At 42.2% G+C, this 13,404-nt stretch overlaps 1 protein-coding gene across 4 annotated transcripts in view; it reads left to right on the forward strand.

Annotated features, from left to right (window-relative positions):
* The first annotated feature begins 572 nt into the window (after positions 1 to 572).
* DOP1B (DOP1 leucine zipper like protein B) overlaps positions 573 to 13,404 on the forward strand; it is a 51,071-nt gene continuing 38,239 nt past the window's right edge. For all 4 annotated transcript variants that reach the window (XM_054813547.1, XM_054813548.1, XM_054813549.1 and 1 more), the window contains exons 1-2: positions 573 to 894; positions 3,788 to 3,962. In XM_054813547.1, the coding sequence (XP_054669522.1) occupies positions 3,825 to 3,962 (138 nt within the window). In that variant the 5' untranslated portion in view covers positions 573 to 894; positions 3,788 to 3,824. The remainder of the gene's footprint in view (positions 895 to 3,787; positions 3,963 to 13,404) is intronic.

Consider the following 13,404-nt stretch of genomic DNA (forward strand, 5'->3'; position numbering starts at 1 on the left):
TTTGCCTTAAGCGTACTAAAAATCTAGCGCGTGAACTTTCTTTCAAGCCTTTTGCAAAGAACAGAGGACTTCTTGTATTGAGCTTCAGCCTACTATAAATGTGACAATCGAATCCCCGTGAAAGCTGCGTCTTCAAAATTTGTCAAAAGTGCTTCGTGCCTAAAACCAGCTGGAACAGAAGCAAAAATGTTAAACGTGCCTTTACTGGCTCCAGTGTAATAGAGATGCTGGAACTTTGCTGGAGGAGCAGGTAACAGCCCTCGTTGTCCAGCTGCGCGCAGGGACACGCATACTTGCATTGCGACGCCCCAGCGTGGGAGGCGGGGGGAGAACACGCGAGGTTGAGGGTCCACGCAGCCGCCGCCTTGTTTCCAGAGCAGCCGAGGCTGATGCACCAAGCGGAGGGAGCGGCCCGGGTACGACCCGGCGCTTCCCCCGCAGCCCCGCGGCCGCTCCCCGCCGGCAGCACGCTCGGCCGCGGGGCTCGCTACTCCGCGCCGCCAGGGGGCGCTCGGCGCCCGGGCCCGGCCGCCGGGGTGTACCATTTCTCCCCGGGGGGGGGTCGTAGATGACCTGCTCCGGTAGCGCTTACCGGACACTGGCAGCCTCCCATCGCGGCTCGGCAGCCGGTAAAAACGAGAGCGGCCGCCGCTGGGTGGAGATACCTGGAGTCCTCCTGCCCCGGTGTACGAGCTTCCCCCTGCCCCGCGCTGTATTCAGTGGTGCCGCCCCAGCTGCCGGCTGCGGCGCGGCCCTCGCGGAGCGGGAGGGGTTTGGGTTTTTTGCTCCCTCCTGTTGCCATAGAGACTGCGGGGTGTCGCCCCACCTTCCCGCGCCGGGCTGGGACACGTCGCCGCCGCCTCCGGACCGGGAGGTCTGCGGGGCCCTTCCCAGGTACGGGGGTGGCGGGGAGGAGGGTGCCGCCGCGCCCGGGCTCGGCGGGCGGGCGTGTGTTTAGGGAGGGGCGAGGGGGGAAACGCGCGGGCATCTGGGGTGACCCGCCCGAGGGCCGCTAAGCGCCGGGGACTGCTGGTGGCGCGGCCGAGGGGGCACCGCAGCTGGCCGCCGGCGGGGAAGCCCGCCCTGTCATCGCCGCTGCCGCAGCCGGCACGGCCTCGGCGCTCCCTGCCTGGCAGGTGAGGCTGCGGCGGAGCCTCGCCGCGGGGCTGCCCGTCCGGGGAGGACGGGGGTCTGTGGGGACCCCGTCCCGTCCCCGCAGGGCGAGCCCTCAGAGGGGCCCCGCTCCCGACGCGGCCGGGCCTGGCTCGGGGCTGCGTGTCCCCCCACCGCCGGGGCCCTGCCAAGCCGCAGCCGGGCTCTGGAGCGATCAGCAGCCGGCGGCGGGGCGCGGGGTGGGGGTTGCCCGCAGAGGCCCCGCAGGCCGGGGAGGCAGCGCCTGGTCCCTCGGGATCAGTGGCAAAGCGCCCGCCTCGCTAACCCGTCCTAGCACAATGCTGGAAGTTGACGAGTGACTACTGACGTCTGCATTGACTAAGGAAGTTTGTGACCTGGGATTTGGGAGACGTGCCTGAAGGTCACTGGCAAGTGGCGTTTGGTTTGGTTTGGTTTTTTTAATCTTCCTGCCTTTGTATAAAAGGACAAATACGATCCTTTGGCTGTATTTAGATTATTGGATTTTTTTCAAACCTTGCTGACATCTAGCGACATAGGTACATGAACGTCAACGTGTGCTAGATCATTAAGTCCATCGCTGCTTTTCTGTGTGGGAATACACTGTTCACCTGTATTTTCACAGAAAAGTCTAAAGTGCCTTAAGAAAGGAATAAGACAATTTTTCCCCCAGTTCAAGTTTTATTAGTTTTGTGGGTTTTTTCTTGAGTAGTACGTGCTATTTTACCCTTGGAACCTAATTTGATTTTACTTAAATGGACCAAGTTTTAATACTATGAGAATGCTTTAAGACGTGATTTTCATAGAATATTTAGAACATCTTTAAGTGCTGTTGGTAAGTTGATTGATTTCTGCTAGATACTAAGTGGATTCATGTGGGTATATTGCATTTACAAATGAAGAAATTTGATGTGTTCTGTCAGCAAAACGGCTGCCCGATTCTAAATGATCCAGACAAATCTCTTATTTATGAAAGTGGCAGTGCTTTTGACTTGGCAGAGAGCTGCTAGGATGCTTCCCAGCTCATGTTGTCCTAGGGAATGTGAATACAGTTCGGTAATCCAATGATTAAGGTATTTATGTGCAATGAGGGAAAATTTCTTGCCTTGCTTGTTTTGGGGAAGTGTCTGTATCAGATTACTCCTAATTTTTACTGACAATATACTGCAAATTTGCTACTTTGTTAGGTTTTATGGGAGGGTTGACGTTATTTTGCAGTCTTTGTTGGAGCAAGGATAGCTGTATCCCAGATGAATGTTATACCCTGTAAAGCAGTAGGGTTTTTTTTTTTACTCTTTGTGCTGTGAGAAGCACTGAATACATCCTGGTGAAACCAGAAGATTAAACTTTTACTGTAGCAAAACAAACAAACAAAACCAACCAACCGAACATGGCCCTGATGACATTGTGTGAGAATATTTTTTTTTTTTTTTTTAAATGTAGAGGTGGATCTAGGTGGGATGACATAGAGTGGTTGTATCAGCAATGGCTGAATCCTGCTATTAGGGAGTGCAAAAGTGGCTTAAACTTGTCTTTAAAATAGTTTCTCTTTTGTGGGTGCATCCTGCATTTTTCTGTTTCTGAGTGTTTGCTACCAAAATCTTGATGTAATTATTGTTGTTTATTAAAGTTAATGGACGATACGCAGTTATTCCGTTGATTTTTATTTTTTTTTTAAGTGCTGGGATGAGCTACTTTAAAAGAATATAGAACACTACTTATATTTATTTTTGTGTCCTAACAGTAGGAAAACGAAAGCAGATGTCTTTAAGAAACACTATAAAATGTTTTGTTACAGGACTGTGCTTTCTTTCTGTCTCAGTGATATAGCACAGATTGACCTAAACTTGGCATTCCTAAACCTAAGCATCTCTCTAGAAGAATGTTTTGATATTAGCTAACAGGAGAACTACTGTCATAGCTAGCATAGGAGCAAAGGTATGATTTTTTAGTATGTAAAATCCAGTCGCACCCATTTCCCATTGTTCTAAAACAGGTGCATTTTGCTTTTTTAATCTAAATGTGTTGCAGACTATGAGAAAATCAGGTCTGAATAACTTATTTTCCTCTGTAAAAAGAGATGTATACTTTTTGGCGATATGAAGAAAGATTTGAATGCATTAACACTTTGGCACAGCATCTTAGTCTCATACTTCAGCTTCTGCTGCTGACAAGTTGACATACAGAGTTCTGAGGGCTCCTTCTGCTGAGGGCTGAGAGGCCCTTTAATGGGATTCCTCTGGAAGGTTGAATTTTGATATGAAATGTTTCACATTCCACGGCTACAGGTAACCTTTCAAAACACTGCAAAGGTGATAAGTTATGAAAACTATTTACTTCTCCCTAACTCCTTGTCCTTGTTTATAATGGGACTTTATATTCCTTTCCTTTGTTATTGTGTGAGAGATCCACATGCTTGGAAGGAAAAAACATGTTTCATAAATAGGAAAATGTGACTGTAAAACTTCTAAAACAGGCAGTGGAGAGTTGGAGTCATGCCTGTTAAATTATTTTTAACTTTGTGTTGAAACTTGATCAGATGACCTGTTTATTGTGATCCGTCAGTGCTTCTACATATTTATTGTTATCTTATAGTACTTTAGGTTTGCCAGAAGTTAAATGCGGGTTATTTTTTTGTAATGTGTGCATGTTTTAGTTTACCAGGAAATTTCACCTTGCTATGAGAACCAAAGATGGATCCAGAAGAGCAGGAGTTATTTGGTGATTACAGATACAGAAATTATTCTTCAGCGATTGAGAAAGCTTTGAGAAACTTTGAATCATCAAGTGAATGGGCGGATCTTATATCTTCCCTTGGCAAACTCAATAAGGTAGTATCACAGGAATATTTTTTCTGTTTGTTTATTATCTTTCTATTGTTACTGACACTTCTGTAACTTACAATATTTAACAAAATTGAAACTTCACTCAAGCAAAATATTACTTCATAAAGGAGGGGTAATGGAAGCAGCTAATTCAGTATCTTTTATATAAATGTGAGAAATTCTGGTAAAACCAACAGAGGTTTCCTTGAAATGGTATTTATGTCCTTTATACTGCTAAGTTAATTTTGGTTTTGCATCGAAGAAACCTTCAGGATGCTGGTTACTCACTCTAGAGCAGCTAAAAAAAGTCTTAATATAGAACAGGAGGTCACAAGTTTTAGTATAAATTCTGAGTCAAAATTTATATTTAAAGATCAAATTTACTTGACCATGCCCTTCCCTTGTATTTGGGGAAATGATTGATTTGCTGCTGGTGGTGTCTTTTGGAATGGAAAATATGGCTGAGTATATGAAGAAAGAAAAGGACTTTTATGGGGAAACACCTAGGAAGCGTGCCGCCTTCTCCTGCCCAAGAAACAAGGTGTGTGTTGTTTGCGTCCCACTTGGTCTCTTTTAACGTAAAGCTCTTCCCAAGTATACATGGGGCAAGAGTAGTTACAATCATTAAGGAAACAGGGGTGGGAGGAGACAACTCCTGCAAAATTCGTAGGGAAACATCTGTTGTTATCCGATAGATGCCTCACATGCCTTTGCTGTTGTTGCTAAGCCTTAATTCTACAGAGTTTTCAAAGGGGAGGAGAATCCATAGAATCATAGAATATCTCAAGTCGGAAGGGACCCATAAGGATCATCAAGTCCAACTCCCTGCTCCTCTCAGGACTACCTAAAAATAAACCATATGACTAAGAGTATTGTCCAGACAGTCCTTGAACTCTGACAGGCTTGGTGCCATGACCACTTCCCAGGGGAACCCGTTCCAGTGACCGACCACCCTCTCAGTGAACAACTTTTTCCTAATGTCCAATCTGAACTTCCCCTGACGCAACTTCATTCTATTTCCTCATCTCCTACCACTGGTCACCAGAGAGAGATCAGCACCACCCCGTCTGCTGCCCCCCTTGAGGAAATTGTAGACTGTGATGAGGTCGCCCCTCAGCCTTCTGTTCTCCAAGCTGAGCAAACCAAGTGACCTCAGCAGTTCCTCACGAGTCTTGCCCTCGAGACTTTTCACTATCTTGGTCATCCTCCTCTGGACACGCTCTAATAGCTTGATGTCCTTCTTACCTTGGGATGCCCAAAACTGCATACAGTGCTTGAGGTGGGGCTGCACCAGTGTGGTGTAGAGTGAGACAATCACCTCCCTCAACCAGCTAGCTATGCTGTGCTTGATGCACCCTAGGACACGGTTGGCCCTTTTGGCTGTCAGGGCACACTGTTGACTCATATTCAACTTGCCATCAACTCAGACCCCCAGATCTCTTTCTGTGGGGCTGCTCTCCAGCCTCTCACCCCCCAATTTGTGTGTGTAATGAGGATTACCCTGTCCCAGGTGGAGAATCTGGCACTTGCTCTTGTTAAATTTCATACAGTTGGTGATTGCCCAGCTCTCTAGTCTTTCCAGATCTCTATAAGGCCTCTCTACCCTTGAGGGAGTCCACAGCTCCTCCTAGTTTAGTATCATCAGCAAACTTACTTAATGTACATTCGATTTCTGCATCCAGATAATTTATTAACACATTAAAGAGCACTGGCCCTAAAATTGGAGGGGGAACCCCACTGGTGACTGGCCACCAGCCTGATGTAACCCAATTTACTATAACCCTTTGAGCCGGACCCATAAGCCAGTTGCTCACCCAACATATTAGGGTTTTGTCTAGCTGTGTGCTGGACAGTTTATCCAGAAGGATACCATGAGAGACAGTATCAAAAGCTTTGCTAAAGTTCAGAAAAAACACATCTGCTGGCTTTCCTTGGTCAACAAGATGCGTGACCTTGACATAAAAGGAAATTAAGTTGATTATGCAGGACTTTCCTCCCGTGAACCCATGCTGACTATGACCAATGACTGTGTTGTCTCTCAAGTGTTTTTTCAATAACCTCCAGAATAACCTGCTCCATAATTTTAGCAGGCGATGAAGTGAGACTGACAGGTTGTAATTACTAAGGTCTTCCTTTTTACCCTTCTTGAAAATTGGGACAACATTTGCCAAATTGAGAGGTTTTTTTAAGGGCAGCCATGTGCTTTCCTCTTCCAAGGAGAGGAAGCTGGATGTTACTCTGGCAAGAGGAGTTACACATTTCTGCCTTTGCTGTTTCATTGTGATTCCTGTTGAGTCAATAAGGAAAGCTAGAGGCCTTCAGAATGCTTCCCTCAAAAGGGAAAATAAGAAATAATTAGGGTGAGAGATTTCTTACCTGTGGCAAGAGGTAGGCTTTGATCTTTTATCTTGACCTAGATGAACACATGGAACTGACTAACACCTATCTGAAACTCTTATTCAGGTACAGAATTGCCAAAATATGTAGCAGCATAGTAGAAACCAAGCAAAAAAGCTTTTAGCTTTTACATCAGTCCATCTGCTGTGGTATTTTATGGACTTAATCATTTTAGGAGCTTAAGAATTGGTACAGCAAATCATCCCCAGTGTTCATCTGCTTCTGTCTGTTATATGAAGATAAGGATGCTATGTTAGGGGAATGTGTTGACAAAAGGAAGGTTGTGAAATAAGATGTCAATAGCTATTCTCTTAATTCCTGTGATTACTTGGTGTCTTACATCCTAAACCGTAAATATTGTTGTTGAGTGCTGTTAGTGTTGGGGGGGAGGAGAGGGGTTTCTAACGTAAGAGCCTAATTTCTTCTGCAGTCAGTTCTGAGGGTGAATGAATGAGCAGGAAGAGATTGGGTAGGAGGGAGGAGATCAACAGTATCTCAGTGGTGAAAACGTTTTTAAACACTGCACATGGTTTATCCTGGATGTCAGTAACTGGTGTGCAGTGATGCCTATTATTAAGCAAAAGTGAAAATGCTGTGAAAGAGGTTAAGTTGAGGAGTTTCAGAAGTACTATTCATGCTTCTAGAGTAGCATGGAAGATCTCTCTTAAGCATGTGTTTCTTGAGAATTTTTATATTGTTGACTTTAATTGTGGGTGTTCTTGCTTATACAGGTGCAATATTTTCTGAGGCTTTTTCCCCTATAGTCAGGCTTCAACAATACTTTGCACTATTGAGTCTCACAAGTTAACACACACACACACACACGCATGCTCTTATTTCAATAGAAGCTCAGCGGCATTACCCTTTCAGTACGAGGTCTGGAGGAAGCAGCACAGGCTCTTCCTACTTATATATCAGGGGAAAAGAATGGAGGGAGCTGATCCAGATCCATTTGGCCTTGACTGAAACAAGTGATCTTGGAGCTCTTGCTGCTGTTACTCCTGGTGAAAAGAGACAGTTCTGCTACTTCTTTCTTATTACTTAGCTACCAAGGTTAAACTGAAGGTTGTTTTTCAGTGTCTCTGTTGCTTCTATGGTTCTAACTCATCACAGTGACTTGTAGAACCAGGGAAGCAGTAAAGAAACCAGTTGACTTTAATCTGAATGGTCAGCCAAATGGGTCAGTTTGTAGATCTAGAAAGATTATTTTTTATCACTTAAGGGAGATGAGCCTTATCTAACTTCGGATTAGTTCAGTGTGGACAGCTTCACCTTGAATCACTTTTAGGCAGAGGAATAAGGGGTTTTATTTTTGTTGTTGCTGTTGTTGTGACTCATCTCTTGTTATTTAAAGTAGGTCAGATGAACGCTGTCCTAAAATTGTGTGTGTTCCTCACTGGTTTTATAGGGAGCCTGAGGTGAGTTACTGCAGTTTTGCCCATGTTTTTTAGCTGACCCAGGCTTCTAAGGTTAGGTAAGGTGATTCTCCCCTGCAGTGTTCTGAACAGAACTGCAGGTGCCAAGTGTGAGCATGAGTGAAGGATGGAGAGAAACTGTTTTCTAGAGTTGGCAGAATTTGCTAACTTATGCTACACCCCAAGTTTGTAAGGGAAAGATTGGAGGGGTTTTAATTTGAATAGTGCAGGTGTTATGCATCATCATGGTGAAGGAGAAACAGTGGAAAGTAACATTTATAAAAACTTATGTAAGAGTATGAATGGTCAGATGCAAACAGGTGGATAAAACAGGCAGTACATATGGATGTTAATGTTTTATAGGGGGGCTTCAGCTTTGCCTTGAAGCTTACTGGTATTTCACTTGTAAATATCTTTCTCTCTGTGCTTTTTCCTCTGTTCAAGCTCTAGTTACTGTAAGCTGGTCATTTAGTAGCTGCAGCCTAGACTGCTCCATGCTTCAAGAAATAGGATTATTCTCTTCTCAGTACTGTTCTTGGATACAGCTTCGAACCATGGTTTTTTGGGTTTTTTTGCAAATCTGCATATGTTCACTGTTTGGAAAGCGCTGGTTTGTGACTAAGTTTTTCAGATGTTCAGTACCGATTGCTGCATCCAGAATACAGTAATCCTTCCCGATTGTCCTAGTGCTAAAATGTGATTGTGCTATTGCAGATTTTGCCAGATTGTTCCAATGTTGTAAGTGGATACAACTCTGTGAAATCACTTCGATAGAAAAAAATGCTGGAGGGGAGGAGTGTTGTCTTTTTAAACCTAAAAGTAGTTGATGGTTCAGCATATGCAGGCTTGTCAGTGAAATAGGTGCTTTTAACATCATTTTCATATCCAAAATGCTTGTCACTGTCTATACAGAGTACAAACAAGGTATGTATATTATATAAAATACATATAAAAGTATTCATCTAGGGGGAACTTCAGGCAACTAAAAGGCTAAAAATATTATGAAGTTAGGAAAATTCAAGTTGCATAGTTTGCATTAGGGTTTTTAATCCAGAGTATAGGCATATATTTTCTAGAAATTTGAACTCTGGGTGCAAGTGAACAGTAGATAAGTGACACAGTTTGCAAAATTAAGAACTGAGCAGTAGTAAATATTGGATTCCACAGCCTGCCTTTGTAAGGAAACTATGAACGGAGGTTTTCAGAAAAGTCTCTGAAATTTACTGATTCACAGAACAGCACCAAATCTCACTAGGTTTTTGGCAAGTGAATATTTAAGCTCCCCTGTTTGTTCCTTTAATCCATATATATTAAAACCAACAACAACCAAAACCCAAACAAATAATACAACCAACCTACCAAAAAAACCCCAAAACAACCTACATCTGTCTGACAAGAATAACGGACAGGACTTTGCCGTGCATATTGGCAGAAATACCTCTGTCAACAATTTGTCAGCAGTTGTTGGTTATCGGTTATACGGAACTTGCACAGAAGCTTTGCTAGTGACTGTTGCCACTGAGCCTGGCTGGCATGCCTTTCTGAGCAAGATGTTCATTTATAGTTATCGTTCACCATGAAAACAAAATATTATAACCTTTGAAAAATCAGTTGTTCTAGGGGGATTTATTTTACGCTTTACAGCATGGTTGGCTTGCTCAGTATTGATAGCAATGTTTGCTCTTAAAAAGGGCTTTCAAACAGCTTTTTATCCTTGGACATCACACAAGTGTGTAAATGCACAGATTATAACTTCTTACAATACTAATTTTTTGTCTTTAGCCTGCAATTTCAAAGCTGTTGTTGTTTTGTTTGGTTTGTTTTTTTAATTTGACTTTCAATAGAAAATAAATATGTTACTTTTTCTTTCTCTACGCTTTTCTTGCTTCAGGAACTTGAAGGTGAATGTGGTCTCAGCCAAACAGTCTGTTTGGAGGGGAAGGGGAAAGAGCATAAAACTAATTGCAGCTGCACAACTATTGTTTGTTTCAGTAGTAACACTTAATGTCTGTTCTTGAGGGGAGAGAAGAGAAGGATCCTTCTGAAATATGGATTTAATGAGCATAGCCATTAATTACACCAGTTGCTTCATATGAGAGCTCTGACTGCTACAGCTTTATAACAACTGTTGGCTGTATTACAAACCCAACCACCACTTGCCTTCTGTTGAAGGCAAGCCTTGTATCTTTGAGAAGAAGGGAAGCTTTGCCTCCTAATTGCTTTATGGAACTTAACCACACCCGATGCACAAATGCAATGTGCAGGACTAGGGATATTTTATGCATTTTTTTCTTCCCCTTTTTTAATGTAACCCCAGCTCCTAGTTTACAGTTTCCTCACAACCATCTTTGAACTTCATGCTGCCATTTTTATGGAAGCAGGAGTTCTGTTTAGAATGTTATTTACTTACGTGGAAAATGAATCACTGGAAAATGGAATCACAGGCTCTCCTTCTCCCCCTGCTCCTCCCAACCCCTGTTGTCTAAAACAAGAACTATAGTGTCTCCTAGTTGAAGATAATCTTATAAATTGATGTACATGCTGCCTTTTTCTGGGATTCTAGTTATGTAAATAAAAATATTTACTTGATTTGCATGGGTGTTTTATGTCTAGGCAAATTGATCTAACTGATCTCTAGTGGTGCTATAAAGCAGTGCAGAATGATTAAAGCAGTAACTGTGGAAATGCAAATATTCCTCTGTGTATGTGTGTCTGTGTATGTTTTGATTTAAGGCACATGTATACACTGATGAAAAGAATAGCTAGCTTTCCCTTTCTATCCTTTATAGCCCACATGCAAAGAAACTCTGAGCATGCTTATGCATTAGAAAATGTTTAGTGTGTATAATGTATTCTCTAGTCAGTCACAAAGAGAAAGAATCTGTAAAAAGTTGAAAATGGGACGTGCACGTGCACGCAAGTCATTCCTTTGCATGTCTCATTTTTTCCTGACTTACTAATTAAAGTCTTTATTTTAAAAGCCAGTGGTAGATCAAACACTTCTTGGTTTTCTGGGATTGTTGATTTCTCATTGATCTGTGAAAACCAGATCTTGGGATGATACATTAAGCATGGAGTGCTTGCTGGCAGTTCCAGTGACATTTAACACTTCTGCCACTGTAACTGCTCATGTAGAAAGCAGTTGGAGACAAGGAGGAAAAGTAGATCATGGATGGCCTTCAGCCCATATGTAACTAAAGACTGTCAAACTAAGCTCACAAGAATCAAAAGAGTGGATGAAAATAGATGTCAAAACCTGTGAGCAGAGTTGTCCATCTGCAGTCATTAGTGTTGGATTCTGAATGTGGAAACAATGGTTTGGGATGAGATCTTCATCTGCATAGGGTGCCAGTGATACCAGGTGTGCTACCACAACATTTAACTACCTGTAAAGCTGAAATTTTAACGGCATTTCACCAGTCCTAGATCTCACAGTCAACTGATTCTTTTTTTCAGTTGTGGGAGCTCAGGATATTTAAAAATCAAGCTGCTTAGCTTTGCCTGTCGGATCACATTATTTCCAAATGCTAATTAGTTTCTGTATACTATCATGTCACTCTTATTTCAATGAACAGATTTAGATCTGTCTGCTAATTAATGTCTTTCAAGCCTTTTAAAATTCTTTGAGCCCTGCAATTCTGGGGAAGCTGTTAAGAATCTGAACCTTTCAGCAAAGTAGCAGCCAGCCCACCTCTCTGCTGGAACGGCTCTTGGTGCAACCACAGTCTTCTAATATGTTGCAGTGTGGTTTAAAATCCCTTGCATCTGCTGGAAGATCAGAGACAACTGTTTACCAGGAACACCCACTCTTGAGAATTGTAGCTTGTGTCCACCTGTGTATTTCTTCAGCCCAAGTCAGAAAAAAGATTACATGCTTTTGAGAAGGGAGTTTCATCTCAGAATTGTTCTGATGTGATGGGCAGAAACTCTCCTCAGCTGATGTATAAGCATCATCATAAATATCTTCAAATCTTGCTTCCTGTACAGAGATGTCTTCTGATTCTTTAGGTGAAGCAGTACAGTTGGCACATGTACACGAGTTTAGTCTTGTTCTAAGTTAGTCTCACGTGCTGGAATTTGGACATAGGAAGGTTTCAGAGTTACCCAAGAAAGATACTTAAAACTGAATTATCCCCGCATATGCACTATTCAACTCCTAATATGCCTGGAGTATTTTTTCCTCTTCTGACTAAATGTTTTGCTTAGCTATCCCTGATGTTTGGTGAAGGAGCGTCCTTATTTGCCGGTGGAGATCTACTTCACATCCTTAGGAAATTAAATAAGTCAAACAAATTTTTATGAAATGGCATTATTTCGGTAATGGAGCAGATTCTCTGTGTAATAAACAATGAATGTTTTCATCTTCTACCTAGTTGATATTTAAATTTTAACTGATAGAATGTTAACATGGTATTTGTTCAATCTTAAGATTGAGAGGAAAAATATTTACCACTGGCATATTTTTTGTAATTACCTTCTTTTATATATACAGAGGGTGTGGGCAAATACATACCAACCAATATAAACAGAGTGTTTCAAAGTCCAGCTTTCCAGCAGTCTTCAAAGTTGTTACAAGTATTAAGGGTTTTAATCTTTAATATTGAAATAATGTTACTCATATGTTACATGAGTAAATCTCTCAAAAGTAAAAGGTATAAAAGATAACTAAACAAATACAACCTGGTTTGGTTTCATATGTAAATATTGCTGTATTCTTGGATTCTAGTTTTTAGTACCTATTAAAATGCAGATCTCATGCTCATAGTGAGGGAGGGAAGGAAGGAAATTAATTAGCTCTAAATGGCATCTGTACTGTATGTGATTCAGAATGGTGTGACGTTTCTATTTACTTGTTACAAACTCTCAGACCTTTTCTTCTTGAGTAAATTTTATTTACTAGAAGCTCTGTAGTAACAGCTGGTGTCTCAGTTTAGGCAGGGCAGCAAATGGGAGAAATAACGCAGCAGCAGGCTCACAGATTCTGCCTTCTCATGCCCACTAACTGCAAAGTCTTACACGATAAGTTGCACACACCTTTGAAAGATGATGAGTTTTATCTCTTCCTCTAACTGCTGATGAGAGTATTCAGCATTCAAGTGAATGCTGAGGTCGTTTCTGAACTGTTTTGGTATGTTTCTTAGAAACGAGCAAGGAAGGGTTCGTTCACTTTGCTGCTTTTTCAGAACCTTTTTTCAGACCGGATAGAAGAACTTCAAGTTTAAAATAATTACGTAGAATAAGACCATGACTTAACCTTTGGGAGAGTCAGGGATTTGCCTAATCCTGAAAACATCCCAAATGTCAATCTGCAGTGAAACATCTGTTTGCCTTAGTAGGCAGTGATCAATGGCTAAAGTGCCATTTACTTGCAACTTCTTTTTTCAATTATCTCTGAACTGAAGAGGTGTACCTATTTACCCTGCTGAAATGCATGCATGGTTCAAGGAAAAGCGTAATCTTTCCAAAGCAAGCTGCTAGAGTTTGTATTTTCCAGAGACCTGGCCTGTCTGCAATACTTAGTTAACTATTTCCTGTCCTCAAGATCTTTTACTTATACGTCAATACAGTGGGTAAGTTAATAAAGGTTACTGAATGTAGCCACACAGAATTATAAATAACTTCTAAGATTGTTATTG

This window comes from Grus americana, chromosome 1 (assembly GCF_028858705.1).
Source record: "Grus americana isolate bGruAme1 chromosome 1, bGruAme1.mat, whole genome shotgun sequence".
Lineage (NCBI taxonomy): Eukaryota > Metazoa > Chordata > Aves > Gruiformes > Gruidae > Grus > Grus americana.